At 43.4% G+C, this 17,183-nt stretch overlaps 1 protein-coding gene across 1 annotated transcript in view; it reads left to right on the top strand.

Moving 5' to 3' along the window:
• The first annotated feature begins 692 nt into the window (after positions 1-692).
• The window catches only part of tmem269 (transmembrane protein 269), a 38,803-nt gene continuing 22,312 nt past the window's right edge, over positions 693-17,183 (top strand). The window contains exons 1-4 of the mRNA XM_078238473.1: positions 693-815; positions 4,137-4,202; positions 6,809-6,899; positions 7,960-8,107. Of these exons, the coding sequence (XP_078094599.1) occupies positions 693-815; positions 4,137-4,202; positions 6,809-6,899; positions 7,960-8,107 (428 nt within the window). The remainder of the gene's footprint in view (positions 816-4,136; positions 4,203-6,808; positions 6,900-7,959; positions 8,108-17,183) is intronic.

Below are 17,183 nucleotides of genomic sequence, written 5' to 3'. Positions count from 1 at the left end.
GAGATGCGTAGGTTAGAGGGATTAGTGGGTAAAATATGTAGGGATATGGGATTAGGGTCTGGGTGGGATTGTGGTCAGTGCAGACTCGATGGGCCGAATGGCCTCTTTCTGTACTGTAGGGTTTCTATGATTTCTATGATGATGCAGGGCATCAGAGGAATCCTGGATGTAGGTGGGGAGGGACAGAACCAGGGGAGTGAGGATGGAGTCCAGGTAAGAGGAAATACGTTCAGTGGGGCAGGAGCATGTTGACACAATGGGCCTACCAGATAGTCCTTTTTGTGGATTTTGGGAAGTAGGTAGAAGCGGGCTGTCCGAGGTTGGGAGACTGAGGTTGGAAGCTAGGGAAGGCATCCGGAGGAAATGAGGTCGGTGACGGTGTTGGAGATAATGACTTGATGTTCAGTGGTGTGATCATGGTCCAGGGGGAGGTAGGAGGCAGTACCTGAGAGTTGGCGCTCAGCCTCTGCGAGGTAGAGGTCTGTGCGCCAGACAACAACAGCACCCCCTTTGTCAGCAGATTTAATGACAATGTCAGGGTTAGACCTGAGGGAGCGAAGTTCGGAAAGAGAGAGGTTGGAATGGGTGAGGGGGACAGAAAAATGGAGACGGCCAATGTCCCGTCGACAGTTCCCAATGAAAAGATGGAGGGCAGGTAATTGTCCCGGTGGGGGTGTCCAATTGGAGGCAGAATGTTGGAGGTATGTGAAAGGATCTGTGGAACAGGGGGAGGACTCTTGTGCAAAGAAGTGGGCACGGAGATGAAGGCGACGGAAGAAGAGTTCAACATCATGTCGAGCCCGGAATTCATTGAGGTGGGGACATAAAGGACGAAGCTAAGTCCTTTGCTGAGAACAGCACACTCAGCCTCAGAGAGGGGAAGGTCGAAGGGTATGGTGAAGACACGGCAAGGCCTGGGGCTAGAAGAAATGGAGTTTGAGGAATTGGGCTTGGTGGAGGGCCTGGGATGGGCAGTGGTGTTGATACGTTGTTGAAGCTTGCATTCCTTTACATCTGCAAGAAACAGGAAAAGTTTTTTGTTAAGATGTCGAATGATGCGGAGGATGAAATGAAACTGGGGACAGGGACAGTTTGAGAGAGAGTAAGACGGTGTTGCTGGAGAGAAATGTCGAGTGTCTTCATGTGGCAGCTCATGGAACTGAGTGGCTTTCAGGATGTGGTGAAAACAGCAGTTTGAAGAATGTTGTAAATCCTGGAGGTACCTGTAATCCTGGAGGTTACATGCGGGGTGGAATTTGAGTTGAAATCCGCGTGGGATAAGTCGGAGACAAAGACAGTCACTGAGAAAGAAATGTGGCTATGGCAACCTTCCGATTGCTTGCCATTTTAATACACGATCCTGCTCCCATGCCCACATGTCTGTCCTTGGCCTGCTGCAATGTTCCAGTGAAGCTCAACTCAAACTGGAGGAACAGCACCTCATCTTCCGGCTAGGCACTTTACAGCCTTCCGGTCTCAACATCGAATTCAACAACTTCAGATGATTTGCTGCACCCCACCTCGACCCCTTTGTTTTGATTCTATTTTATTTAATTTGTTTGTCCATCCACAGTCCTTATTTTCTCTGGACAGCTATTAGCTGTTTCTGTGGCTATGACTCATCTTTCACTCCCTCATCCTGCAGTATAAATATCTCCCACTTTTAGCTTTGACAAAGGATCATCTGGATTTGAAACGTCAGCTCTCTTCTCTCCTTGATGCTGCCAGACCTGCTGAGATTTTCCAGCATTTTCTCTTTTGGCCCCACTAGTCAATGCCTGCCATTTGGAAAAATTCCCATTTGTTTCCTGTCTGCCAACCAGTTTTCATCTATCTGAATACACTACCCACTATCCCAAGCGCTTTAACTTTACAAGCTAATCTCTTATGTGGGACTTTGTCGAAAGCCTTCTGAAAGTCCAAATCATCCACTGGCTCCCCCTAGTTATATCCTCAAAGAATTCCAGCAGATTTTCATTTCCAGCTTGATTTCCTTTTCATAAATCCATGCTGAACTGTGTCCAATCCTGCCACCTTTTTCCAAGAAGTGAATGGTTTTAAAAGGGTGCAGAAAGTATTTCTGAAAAAGGCTAAAAGGGATGAGACTTGAATTATGTTGAAAAAGTTGTTTTCACTGGGGATATTCTCTTTGGAGAAGTGAAGATTAAGAGGAAATTTGAGAGAAATGTTCAAAATCATGAGCCTTTGGCAGAGTAGATGGGAAGAAACTCTGGTGGCACAGGTCAAGAACCAGTGAACATAGATTTCAGATGATTGATAAAAGAACCAAACACGACACAAGGATAAACCTTTTTAACACAATAAGTGGTTAGGATCTGAACTCCATTTGCCTCCGAACATGGTGGAGGAAGATTTGATTGAGGCTTTCAGAAGAGGAATTGGATAATCGCCTGAAGAGAAAATATGTGCAGAGCTACAAGGAAAATGGAAGGTAGTGGGGCTAGCTTGCTTGCTTTTCCAAAGAGCCAGCATACACTAATCGACCAAATGGCCTTTTTCTTTGTATCCTATTTTATTTGATGTGTGACTGGGGATCTCCACAACCTTGCCTAGCTTCACAAAGAGCATGCTCAACAATGAGGTGTCACAATGGATACTTGCATGGGACAATCAGGTCCCCTCTGTATACATTTGTATCAATCCAATTGGCCAATTATATGTCTAACTGCCATTGAGTAAGCAAAAACAACATTCTGGTTTGTGCTCCTTAAACAGTCTGATTTTTAACTGCTGCTATACTGTGTATGGCTTCTGAATTTTAAAAAAGGACTATTGGTCAAGAAGTAATTTTGTTCACAGATTGATTTTAAGACTTTTTCAAAGCAAGAGAGAATCGGAGGATATATTGCAATCACGCTGTGGCCATGTTCTAAGCAACATGTGACTTTTTTCATCAATAATGGAAAGTACACAGGAATTTTTATATTCGTTCACAATGTGAATGTCACTGGTAAAGTCAAGAACTTACTACCCATCCCCCATTTCCTGTGATAATGTGATGGTGAACTGTTACCTTGACTATAACTGAGTGGCTTGCTAGACCATTTCACAGAGCAGTTAAGAGACAACTATATGGCTGGGGGTCCAGAGACACGTGCAGCCCATATTCCCTTCCCTAAAGGGCATTGAGAATTGATGGATTCTTAAATCAGTCCTGTAGTTTTCATGATCACCATTACTGATACGAGCCTTTTAATTCCAGATTTTATCTAATTAGTTATTTAAATTTCCCAGTTGCTTTGTTAGGATCTGAACACATGTCTTCAGCCCATTGGTCCAGGCCTCTGGCTTACTAGTCCATTAATACAAACACAAAGCTATTGTACCTTAGGCGTGTGTTTGCCAAACCATGCAACTGGTTAACAGATGCCTACTTTTCTTTCCATTTTGGTGGTATTCACTTATGTGTGGAAGAAAAAGTGAGGTTGAATATTAAGTGATCACCTTTTAGATTTGTCTCCCTTTGTATGTGAAGGCTGAATTACATTCAAAAGCTGTCACATTTCACTAATTTAGTTCTTGATATGGAGCTTTTTTTTCTGTGGGCTGTGCATATTTGTGTACTTCAGCTGCATAAACTTACTGCCAAATGGTTCAAAAGATCTGAGGTGCAATGTAAGAATAAAGCGATAAGTGCATCAGTGGCTGGGAAGAACCGCACAGCTGCACAGCTACTGCTAGTCATTAAAATCTTGAAGGGGCCAATGTTTAGATTGCAAGTATTTTAATTTGTATGTGAAATTTGAACCGCATTGAAAGAATGAGAAGATGATACTTACGGTAGGTAATCCTAATGTTTTTAAATCATGTTAAGTTTTTATGATTTTTATACTCTGAGATTTAGACGGTGTCCTCTAATTGTTGATTGCTATGTCATGTTGCCATTTATATGAATTACAATTAGTTTTTTTTCCACAGCAAATTACTACTACATGTACTTACTTTTGATGTTCTGAATGTTTTAACTGAATGTAAAGAAAGTATGGTTTGAACAGATGCCATTTGTATAAAGCATTTTTTAATGGAGAATCTTCTGAGTGGGGGTCTCTGTACAATGCTGATTTAGCAGACATTTGTTGGCTTCTGTGTTGCTCTGATCTGCTGTTTTCTTTCAGATCGAAAAAGACTTGAACTTGGCTGGCTTTGGAAAACACGTGAAGTGCAGGGTGCAAAACACAATAGTAGGACTTGAACCTTAAGCCTTTCTCCCACGTAAAGCTTAGCATTTAGGTATTTAAAAAGCACGCACATTTGAAAGTTGGGAAATGTGGGCAAATAGCATGATGTCATAGTCCATTGGTTGAAGTGGGTAGCAGGGGAGGGGTAGAGAAAAGTCTTTAACCCTTTCGTTAGCATCTGCTACTTAGGTTTGGGGTAATAGTTAAAATTTCAGTGTGGTAAGCTGTGGTAAGATTTATGATAGAGAAAAATATCTTTAACTCAAACCTGAGTGGTTTAACCCTTGTTCCATTCATTGCTAATTGTGGAACTGATTCAAAAGTGTAATTAACCTGAAATTGTAATTTGGAATGAAAGAAATATTGCTGTATTATTTTTGTTCTGTTTGTTTTAGAAAAAGATGCACGCGTCTTTTTCTCCATCATTGTCACCAGTGGAAATGATAATTAGGAGAGATAGCTTTGTCTAGGATTATAAAAGATCTCCAGGCTTGCAAATAATTTCTTAATGATCCTCCGCTATCTTCTCCCCATTGCTCATTCATTTTTAAAATGTTATTTATCAGTCACGAGTAAGGCTTACATTAACACTGCAATGAAGTTACCGTGAAATTCCCCTAGTCGCCACAGTCCAACGCCTGTCCAGGTCAATGCACCAAACCAGCACGTCTTTCAGAATGTGGGAGGAAACCGGAGCACCCGGAGGAAACCCAGGCAGACACTGGGAGAACATGCAAACTCCACACAGACAGTGACCCAAGCAGGGAATCTAACCACTGTGCTACCATGCCGCCCTTTTAGCCATTTATTCACAGAATTAGCTTTATTATAGATCTTATCAGACTTGGTTAATGGAGGGAGGGGACATCTCATAGCATGCTGGCTTGATGAAATGCAAAGGAACTAAAATAAACTACATTTGTTTGCTTTTATCAGAATAAACCATTGATCATCAGTAAAAGCAACACCTATTTAACACACTACCTCAATAAGTCTTCTCTTATTCAAAGCATTTTTTTAAACTGAGAACTGGCTTACTGTTGGCATTTTGCGGCAGCAAGATAAATTTTTAGCAGGATATGTTATGCTAACTGCCTGTTGCATTAATGTACTTGCTTGGAGTTTTGATTCCCAAGTGGTATGGTTTATAATGGTTGATTTTGAAAATAAAATTTATCTAAACTTGAATGGAAGAACACAAATAATTGAGTGATTTTAGTTAATGACCAAAGCCCACCCATGTTATGGCCTGAATGTTACGGCCGTTCAGGCCAGAGGGATTTTTCCATCCCGCTGCAGTGAACAGAGATTTGGCTGGGCGCCAAATTCTCCGACCTCGCTTCAGGGGAGCGTGCTGTGAATGGCTGGTAAGATTGCGCTCTTAGTGTTTCCAATAAGACTGTAGCTTCCTTGATTTCTTGTAACCACTGGCAACACATGCAATGTAAACACTATAATATATCCAGCAGTTGATAGAAACTGCAAGTAAAGGTGAGACGTCCACTGGTTAGCTTGAATTAATAAAAAATAAATTAGTCCCAGGAACCAAATTCTGGGGAACAATTTAACATACAAGTTGTTTGCAGCCAGGAGCTTTTTTTATTTAACTTATGTTAATTAGTAGGTTATAGAAACCCTACAGTACAGAAAGAGGCCATTCGGCCCATCGAGTCTGCACCGACCACAAACCCACCCAGGCCCTACCCCCATATCCCTACATATTTACCCACTAATCCCTCTAACCTACGCATCTCAGGACACTAAGGGCAATTTTTAGCCTGGCCAATCAACCTAACCTGCACATCTTTGGACATCTTTCTCCAATCTAGCTTCATAACTGAAGTTTCTCATCCCTGAAATCATTCCTGTAAACCGCTTCTGCACTCTCTTCAATGCGTTCATATCCTTCCTGAGGTGTGGTGCCCAGAATTGCACACAATACTCCAGCTGAGATCTAACTAGTGTTTTATACAGGCTCAACATAACCTCCTTGTTCTTGTACTCTATGCCACTATTAAACAAAGCCTTGAATACTTATGCTTTATTAACTGCTATTAAGCAGAAACCTTTAGAATTGTTTGTTTCAATATAAAATCCATTTTAATTAGTTGAGCTATTACAAATGTTATTTCAATGTAAATGGAATTTGATTTCTTTGGCCACAATTTTGTGGATTATTGAATGGAAGAAGGTTAAACATCTGAATTGAGCTAAACCACGAATTAACCCTGTTGATTGCAAATTAGTGCAGTCATTCCCAAAGTTTTGAGATGTCCATTGTTCTGTTTAGAATTTATGAGCCAAGCATATTATTGTTTTGTTGGTCGGTTCCAAAATATTTGCTATTTAGCTCATTATGCACATTCATTACTGGAAAGGAGTGGCTATCTTATTCCCACCAATAATCAAAATTTAATTTTCAAAGGACATTACTTTTTTTATTATAATACCAAAAGAATATGGATTTGTGATTCCCACCCAGTGCAAAGGCAAACTGACCATTTTCAGCCTTCCTTCATACTGATTCAATGAGAATAGACCTGAATTCACAAAATAATGCCCATAGCCACTTAAAAGCTCGGTTTTTGACTCGGGGCTCTCTGGTTCAGCAGAAGAAACAGTCAGCGTACATGCAAAATAAGTTTGGCTTGACTGCACTTAACACAAACGTTCTGCTAATGTTGGATATTTTGAGATTATGTTAGATTAGCTTTTAAAGTAGCGATGTCTTGAAATGAGAGATACTGATATCTGTTTATATATACAACTATTAATTTGCCTTTTACAATATGACAATTATTTATCACAATAGCCAAATATAATCCTGGCTTAAATGACAACGTGGGGGGAATTCTCCGGCCTCCCAGCTGCGTCTTTCTTGGCAGCAGGAGGTGGCGTGCGGGATTCTCTGGTCCCGCCACTGTCAATGGGATTTCCTATTGATGTCACCTCACGCCGCTACAAAACCCGCGGGATGGGTGTACGCTGCCAGTGGGACCAGAGAATCCCACTGGCGTGAATGGCTGCAGAATTCCACCCCACCTCCCCCAAGTCTTTCCTTTATTGGTACTAACTTTTTCAGAAACATGTTTTAAATTCTGGTGTTGACAGTAAATTGTTTGGATTGCTCATATGCTCATAATGGCATTTTGCAAGACTGATATTGATACAAAAAGTAACCAGATTATTGGAATATTAAATCATATCATGACATCCCTACTGGACTGTTTTGCCGTATATCAATTCTTGGTCCCAATGCCAAAAGGTGGCCTAGAAGAATTAAATTTATGTCTGCTCTTTGTTTAGAGGAAATATCGCTACTGATATGTTAGCCCTTCTCTGATATAAAGTACTATATATTTTTTCTATTAAAGTTCCCCTTAGGCTATGTACATTTGCAACAACTTTTGTTTATTTGTTCACCTCAGCTGCTAGCTAACAGGTCCTACTAAATTTAAGAACTCAGTCATTGCTGTTAATGGACTGAGTAATTTTGAGTCCTTTATGTTGATGGAGAAGAATGTCTGCATTGATCCAATATCGAGAAATGTGTTGCTTGCCCATGACCTTTCAGATACACCAAGTTACGTTATGTCTAATTAGACCTTCACTTTTTTCAACTGAGATAATGCCAGCAGTATAGTCTCTTGCTCAAGTTTTTCTCCTCTTTACCAAACCTACATGTACTCTAGATAAGTTCTAGAAGTGGCTACTAGGATTAACATTTTAATTATCTGATTGACTACATTTTTGGTTTTAGGTATTTTCCAGTATGCTAAGAAGTTGTTTCTTAGTGAGCAGGCAGGCCGGATCCACCTTCAAGAATTTGCACGCCAGAATGCTGCCAATGCACTTTCTCTTACAAATCTTGTGATGGGACTATCTTCAATTCTGTGTAACTTAAATGGGTAAGAACTACAGACATAATTAAAATGAATATTTCTTATGGATAGTCATCTGGATCGCATAAGGCCAAGGGGTATGGGAAGGAGTACAAGGTTGAAATAATTCAAATGTGACAATGGAGTAGCAAAGAAGGGATTTGAAGATGAGGGCAGTGAATTCAAATCTGTGTTGTCACTAGTGTAAATCATTGACTGGTGAACAAAACATCTGTGCACAATGCAAGCAGCTATGTTGAGTTGTGCTTTATGGCACAAGGAGGATTAAAGAAATTGGGTGTAATTTTATCTTAACAGACTTGCATGCGACCAGGAAGCCAATAGACAATAGGGAACCATTTATTTTTAGCGGACCTTGCCTTGACTCTTTAACTCAAGCCACAGCACTAGTATCCTGCTTCCAGGTTTTTCATTGTAATGGACAGAATTTGGGTGTTTCCGTTTACTGCCCATGATCAGAATGTTGTATTTTCTTTCTTTTTTGGAGTGTGTGTTAATTAAGTAATTCCAGCAGCAAGCATTTTGTGAGAATAAAAATAAAGGTTATTAAACATTCACCCTGAATTAAATGCAGAATTTCACTCACTCATCTCTCATGCATAAAGATTCAGTATATGTGATAGAAACTATTTGGTCCCAGGAAGGTGTCACTCATGAGTTCCATTATTTTCTTTGTTCCTGTTAATTTGGTAAGTTCTCATCCCTGATTCAACATTAGTTTCCTTAAGATGTCAAGCATTCTAACTTCTTCCTCGACTGTAAATGCTAACACAGCGTAATTTTTCTTGTCTGCCATTTTCTTCTTGTCACTTCTATATCAATGTTATATTGTTCCTGACCACTTTTTTTTCCCTTGACATGATTGTAAAGTTCTTTTGTGTTGATTTTGAAATCCCTATCAAGTTTGTCGTTCTTACTATCTGCTGTGAGCCCATTTGTTATTCTCAGTATCTACTGTGGTCACTAGGATATATATGCTAGTTCTTGCATACTCGTATGCTTTCTTTTAGTTTTAAATTATCCTTAGTCTTTAGTTTTCCACGACTTTATTTTGGCAAGTACTGTTCTTACTCCTTCCGGGTATAAATTAGTTCTGTATCATACTCAAATCCCTTTTGAACACCTCACAATGATCTTCAGCCATTTTACCAATTAGCAGATTTGCCAGTTTACTGTGGAAATACCTAAGATTCTCAGGGGGCTTGAAAGGGTAAATTCTGAAAGAACATTTCCCCTCAATGGGAAATGTAGAACCAAGGGGATAGAAATTATTAATTTAGGTCATCTCTCATTTCTCCAAGAATATCTACCCAATTTACTTAAGCTTTCTTCATAAGACAACCACTCCAACCCAGGGATAAAATTCAAAGAACAAAGAAAATTACAGCACAGGAACAGGCCCTTCAGCCCTCCAAGCCTGCACCGACCATGCTGCCCGACTTAACTAAAACCCCCTACACTTCCGGGGACCATATCCCCTATTCCCATCTCATTCATGTACTTGTCAAGACGCCCCTTAAAAGTCACTACCGTATCCGCTTCCACTACCTCCCCTGGCAACGGGTTCCAGGCACCCACCACTCTCTGTGTAAAAGATCTGGTCTTCGGGTAAGCATTCTCCAAGGCGGCCTTCGCGACACACGACAATGCAGAATCGCTGAGCAGAAACTGATAGCCAAGTTCCGCACACATGAGAACGGCCTCAACCGGGATCTTGGGTCCAAGTCACACTATCTGTAACCCCCACGACTTGCCTGGACTTGCAAAATCTCACTAAATGTCCTGGCTGGAGACAATACACATCTCTTTAACCTGTGCTTGGCCCTCTCTCCACTCACATTGTCTGTACCTTTAAGACTTGATTATCTGTAAAGACTCTCATTCCAACCATTATCTTGTAAATTGAGTTTGTGTCTTTATATGCCCTGTTTATGAACACAAGTCCTCACTCACCTGATGAAGGAGCTTGAAACTCTGAAAGCTAGTGCTGCCAAATAAACTTGTTGGATTTTAACCTGGTGTTGTGAGACATCTTACTGTAATGTTGGGTGCACAGCGCTGAGAAAATGCTATAATGTTTAAGATCAGGACTTGGGAAATGTAGAAGTTTTGGTGGGGCAGTGCTAAGGACTACAGTACTGACAAAAGAGCCAGAAAAGAGTTTGTGTGGTTGGGTAATAAAGGAATGCTGCACTATTGTACTGAGAGTAACTCAGAGTAACTATGCTGTCAGGGAGGCAGGTTTGACAAAGTGCTGCACTGCCATAGGGTCAGTACTAAGAGAATGACTCATCAGATAGGCAGTTCTGTAGAAGTATTGGAATGTCAGGTGGACCTGGGGAAGAGGAGCTGTACTGTGTTTCATTCTCCCTCTCTCCCCTTCACTCACTTCACCTACCCACTCTCTCACCTACTAACTCACCCATGTATTAACATTCAAATGCTGAACCTTTAAAATTACCATACGGCAGCTAGCGCTGTAAAAAAGGGGGCATGTGCTGTCTTCCCCCAACTCTTCTTGACTCTGTCAAGAGTTTACGAGGGTTACTGTGCTGTGTATTTCTTTGACAGTCAGGGTCAAAACATCCCGGAGGAAAGATGCAGCAGCGTTGAAGCAATTTGTTTGTCATACTGCTGCTCGAAAGATCCCTGCCAACGTACTGTTAAATAACATTGCAAACTTAGGCAAATAGTGAACAGACTTTTTTTGGCGGTAGCAGCAAACATCTACATCAACAATTCCCAGGAGACCAAACTGACTCTTCTCACTTCCATCCAGGCTGCTCATCTGCAACCCTTCCCCCTTTTCTCATTCTGCCTGTGCTCCCTTCTCTGCAGTGAAATTACATCCTAGAAGGATATCATTAGTCGTTCCAATCTTACTGCAAACATTTTATCCTTCAGCATTAGTGCAATGGAACAAAAACAGAAAACGCTGAAAAATCTCAGCTGGTCTGACAGCATCTATGGAGAGAGAATAGAGCCAACATTTCGAGTCTGGATGGACCTGCGTCAGAGACCTGCTGAGATTTTCCAGCATTTTCTATTTTTGTTTCAGATTTCAGCATCCGCAGAATTTTGCTTTAATCTTAGTACGAGGGAAAGTAGCCAGCCTTGAAGAGCAGCTGATGCCAGATAATGAGCCTTCTGTGTTTTGTGTGCTGGGAACACTGCATACTTATTTAAATGAACTGGCCTCACTTTATGTAACTTTAGTTCATTGTGCTACATGCATACTCAGCACACTAAATAGCAATGCTACTTCTTCAACAGCATCATGGCCACATTGCTATCCATTAATATTTGTAAATCACACAATGCACACAGGCTGGGAACAGTGGGTAAAGTGGTTTAGGGCTGTATCATAATCATTTGTTCACAACCCACCACCTTTCCCAGTGCTAAGGATGCTGTCAAGCAGAGCTTTTTGGAATCATCTTCTAACTATTCAAAAGCACAGAAACTTATAGCACAGAAGGGGGCCGTTTAGCCCATTGTGTCTGTTTTGGCTGATCTCACATTCCAACGCTTGGTCCGTTGCCCTGAAAGTTACAGCACTTCAAGTGCATATTCAAATTATCTTTAAATTCTGATGAAGTTTCCTGCTTCTACCACCCTTCAGGCAGTGAGTTCCAGACTTCTGCCACCATCCGAGTGAAAGAAATTCTCCTCAACTCCCTTCTAATCCTTCTGCCAAATACTTTAAAACCTGATCATTTACTTTTTTGCTAATGGAAATAGGCTCCTCCTATCCACTCTAACTAGTTCCCTTGTAACTTAATACACCCTGATTAAATCTCTCTCCCACCTTAATCTTCCCTGTTCCAAAGGAAACCCCAGCCTATCCAATATTTCCTCAAAAAGATTTTCCACCTCTGGCAATATTCTCATAAGTCTGCTCTGATCCACTCCAGTGCAATCACATCCCTCCTCTAATGTGAAACTCTATGCAGTGCTCTAGCTGTGGTCTAATTAACGCATCATAACAGTTCTAGTATAATCTCCCTCTTTTATATTTCTATGCTTTGACTAATAAAGGAAGCTATCCTGAATACTTCCTTAACTACCTGATTGACCTGTCCTGCTACCTTCAGGAATCTGGTCCAATGCTCCTCTGTTCCCTACACTTCTCAGCTGCGTTAGCTCAGTTAACTGGTTGGCTAGTACATGATGCAGAGTGACGCCAACAGCGTGGGTTCAATTCCCATAACGACTGAGTTTATTCATGAAGGCCCACCTTCTCAACCGTGCCCCTCGCCTGAGGTATGGTGATCCTCAGGTTAAAATCACATAAGGGGAGAGCAGCCTATGGTCATCTAGGACTATGGTGACTTTACCTTACTTCTCAGCATCCCATCATTTGTTGTGAACTCCTTTGCCTTGTTTGTCCTTTCTAAATGCATTACCTGGATTGAATTGTATTTGCTTTTCTGCACACCTTACCAGTCTGTTTGCAGCTGTCTATTTTATTACAAACCATACAACTAGTTTTGTATCATCCACAAACTCCTTAATCTGCTAAGTATACAGTCTGAATTTTTGTCTCATGCTCAGTAAACATGAGTTTGGCCCATTCACAACATCTAAAACCCCAATCTCATCTTCCAATTTCCATTTCCACCATAATTTTGTCTTTGAGCTGTGGGCAGGAAATGGTGGCACGTTGTCACTTGTGACACCCAAACGTCGGCTGGACCCCTCCAGGTCGAGGCCTTCCAGACGAATCATAGACCAGAGAGCACTGTCATCAACAGGCTGCCTCCACCTCTAATGTTCGATCTGGAGACACATGTGGAAGGAATGAGAGGGAACGAAAGGAGTGGAAGATAGAGGACCATTAAGTAGGCAAGTTTCACAGTTCCAGTTAGGGGGAAGGGGACGCCAATTGTACACTGTCACTAAACACATGTCGCCTCCATACCGAGTTAACTATCAATGTTACGTCTGTCTGTTAAGAGAAGAGGAATTGGAGAGAGGGGCTATGTCCACTGCTTGGAGCTCTGATCTTCCCACGTGCCTGCCACACTCATTCCCAACTTGGGTTCTTTGAGAGCCAGGTTTGACAGCATCACCAGTCCATGACTCTGAAGGTCAGACCATTGAGCCTCCCCACCCCCTTACTGTTACATGGAATCGAGTGAACCCAGTGCTCCAAAAATGATGAACCAGGGGGTAAGTGGACTATCATCAGAAAGGCTGGAGTCAGACTTCAGACTCTGAGGAGCACCACAGCTTTCCTCTCAGCAAGTCATCATCACCATCAAGCCTTGCGAGGAGATTCACTGACATTGCCAATCCAGGCCCTTCACCTTAGTGTGATGCCAAGCTGACTTTTGGAGAGGAGGAGTAGGAGGAATGTGGGAGGGGTGGAGGGAGAGATGGAACAGAAGGGGCTGGCAAGGATTGTGGGGAGGGGAATGGGAAGGAGACCAATATGATGGGAATGTGGGAACAAGGGACCGGGCAAGACAGGGTATGAGAGCGGGAGTGGTGGGGATTGATCTGTCGGACAATGAAGCTTCTACGCCTCAAATCTGGAGGTCCTACGACCCTGTTGGACCTGACAGCCAGATGCTCAGCTCCTTCGTCATCCTCCTTGTCCTCCTCCTCCTCCACCATGTCACCCCCTGCTGTGCAAGGTTGTAGAGCACGTGGTAAACGACCACTACCCATGCCACCCTCTTTGTGAGCAGTCCAAACATCAAAACCACATCTTGAGGAGGTCCACCCACCACTCGATGATGCTCCTGATGGCAAAGTGGGCCTCATTGTAACAGGTTTCCCCCTCGGTCTGTAGCCTCCGCACAGGCGTCATCAGCCACGGCTGTATTGGGTAGCCCTAGTCCCACAACTCCTTGGTTGAAGGTGACCCTCGAACATGTCGGGTATCTCTGAGTGTCCCAGGATGTAGGAGTCATGTACACTCCCAGGATAGCGTGCACACATACATAATGTTCAGGAGGTGGTCACACACCAGCTGGATGTTCAGTGGTATCCCTTCCTGTTAATGAAGGGTACCCCATCTGGAGACAAAGCTCAAAGATCAACACGAGTGCCATCTATTACCCTCATACCTGGGACATCCTGGCAATGGCAGAGAATCAGCCTGAGCATCCTGGCATGCCTAATCCAGGTGGAAGGTGATGTAATCAGATTCCTGGACATCTATCACTGACAGATGCACCTGTGCATGGAGGTCTGTGAAATTCTGCGCTGGTCCCCAGTCGAGCCCTGGAACTACCCAGATGCAAAAGAATTCAAAGCAGCCGTGATCTTCACAGCCACCAGGAGCAGGTATCCTCCTCTAGGTGCCAGGTGAGCTAAAACCTGCTGCAGATGCTGCACCCTCTCCCTATGAAGGCGCAGTCCACAGCAGCACATGTTGTTCAACATCTTGTTAAAAGACCAGCGCCTCCTGTACGGAAGGGCTGTCTTCATACTCCACTACCTAATGGGCAGTTGACACACAAACCTCTGTGGTAGCCCCCTGATGTTCGGAGTCTGGCTCTTACGGTGCTAGATCAGGCATGGGATGGCCATGGCGCTGTCGCCAATGCCTATCTGCTTCAGCAACAGACAATACCATGAAGGCTAGCTGGCCTGGCTGCAAGCCAAAATTAATTTTTTTATCTGTGGGGAGGATGGAGAAGGGGAGGGAGAGAGAGAGTCAGCATTGTCAAACACCCTGTTGCCCTCAAGTCTTCCCTTATCCCTGAGATATCTTGAAGACTAACAAACACAGCCTGCAAGGGTTAGCTTCTGCAAAAGTGAGATGGCAGGGTCCCAGGCACTGGCCCCTATTCCCTCAGACCCGCCCATGCCTTCTGAATAGGGTGATCTCTAACCTCACTGGACATCATCACACTCCAAACTGCAGTGAGGCCACACAAGGAACAACCTTTCCATTCCTGGCTGATTGACATGCACCCCGCCTCCCCCAACAAACGCAGGCCATTGCAAAGCTCCCATCTCATTTGACAACCCTCTCCCCCTTGGGTGACCTAGTGGCTGCCCCTTGGTACTTCAACCCTCAGACATCACCAACACTCCCATTGATTATGGAGAGCTTGTGTCTACAACACCAACGTCCCTTGATGGGCTCCACTGAGCTCCTGCATTTCCCTGGTAGTGCAGTTGAGGGTGGCTCATGGAAGGTCCCTGGCGCATTCGCACCCCATATCCTGTAGAGAGTCCATCACACTCTCTCAGTTCCTTCGCACCTGTTGCATCTGTCTTGATGATGCCACTTTCCAAAATGGCACTGCTGATATGTCTTCCTCCTTCCTCAGTTGTGGTTTTCCACCCACTGTGGTTGACAGGTCTCTTGACTATCCAACCTATCGCCCAAGGCCATTGCTCTCACTTCCACCCCTCCCTCCCAGAACCAGGATAGGGTTGCCCTTGTCCTCACATTTCACCCCACCAGCCTCTGCATTCAAAGGATCATCTTCCACAATTTCTGCCAACTCCAGCATGATACCACGACTTAACACATCTTCCCCTCACTCCTGTCAGCATTCCGCAGGGACCATTCTCTCCGGGGCACCCTGGTCCACTCCCCCATCACACCCAAACACCTCTCCCACCGCCAATGGCACCTTCCCATGCAATCGTAAAAGGTGCAACACCTGCCCCTTCACCTCCCTGCTCATCATCCCAGGGTCCAAACATTGTTTTCAGGTGAAGCAGTGCTTCACGTGCACCTTCTTTAATCTGGTCTGTTGCATCCGCTGCTCCCAATGCGGTTTACTGTACATCAGAGAGACCAAATGCAGACTGGATGACCACTTTGCAGAATACCTTCAGACCATCCGCAAGCAGAATCCAGAACTTCCTATTGCTTGCCATTTCAGCACACCACCCTGCTCTCCTGTCCACATGTCCGTCCTCGATCTTTTGCAATGTTCCAATGAAGCGCAACATAAACTGGAGGAACAGCACCTCATCACCCAATTAGGCACTTTACAGCCTTCCAGACTGAACATTGAGTTCAACAACTCCAGAGCATGAACTCTCTCCCCCACCCCGTCTCCATTTATTTTATTTCATTTCTTTTCATCTTATTCATCCATTTTTATTTATATATATTTTTTTCCACTCTCAAAATCTTCCTTTCCATCTGGTTCTCCCACCCCACTAAGGCCAACTGCTGCATTCTGACACTCTGCACCTTTGTTCTGCCATTTAAACATTCTGATCTCTCATGGGATGCTGTTAGCACCATTCTCAGCCTTTATCATCACCATTTACATTCCCTTGTTTTTTTTTGATTGGCTATGCTAAATTGCCCCTTCGTGTCAGGAGAACGAGCAGGGTAAATATGTGGGGATACGGAGATAGTGCCTGGATGGGATTATTGTCAGTGCAGGCTCAATGGGCCAAATGGATTTCTTCTGTACTATAGGAATTCTATGAATTAGCAGAGCTACCCCTCCATTTTTCCTAGCTGTCTGTCATGTACCCTTGAATATTCAGATACTAGATTTTGTCATTCTACTGGCTATTAGATCATACGTCTTTATTTATGCAGCCAATTCATTTGTTCTATTACGAATGCCAAGTGCATTCCAATACTGTGGGGGCTATCTTGAGCCCACGTTCACCATTCACGGGAATGGCAGCAGCAGCTCAATACCTGATGAAACTTGAATCTCACCGGCAAGATCGCAACCTCCGATTTCCACCACCCACCACCACCACCCTCCGCCGGTGATGTACTCCGGTGCACACCCACAATGGGCATGAACCTGATTTCAATACATGTAAAATGATCAAACCGCCCCTTGCCACATATTGAACCCAAGGCACAATTTCACATGCAGTTTACAAGAAGTTCACCCAAATGTGAACCTGTTGTAGGGATCCCTTGGGGCGTAAAGGTGAGTATAGCCCTGGGGCACTGCCCCTTGGCACAGATTAGCACTGCCAGGTTGGTACGATGCCAACAATGGTTGTGTGACTGTGTGAGATAAAATCTGGAAAGAAAACCGACATGTTTACCTTTCTCAACGGAACTAACACTCTGCCTTTTTTGGTAAGATTCCCCCGAGAATCTTTGGTTCAGTCTTTTCACTATTTCAGT

The sequence above is a fragment of the Mustelus asterias genome, chromosome 22, assembly GCF_964213995.1.
Source record: "Mustelus asterias chromosome 22, sMusAst1.hap1.1, whole genome shotgun sequence".
Lineage (NCBI taxonomy): Eukaryota > Metazoa > Chordata > Chondrichthyes > Carcharhiniformes > Triakidae > Mustelus > Mustelus asterias.
The sequence above is the reverse complement of the archived record's forward strand: the minus strand, read 5'-3'. Positions and strand labels throughout refer to the sequence as shown.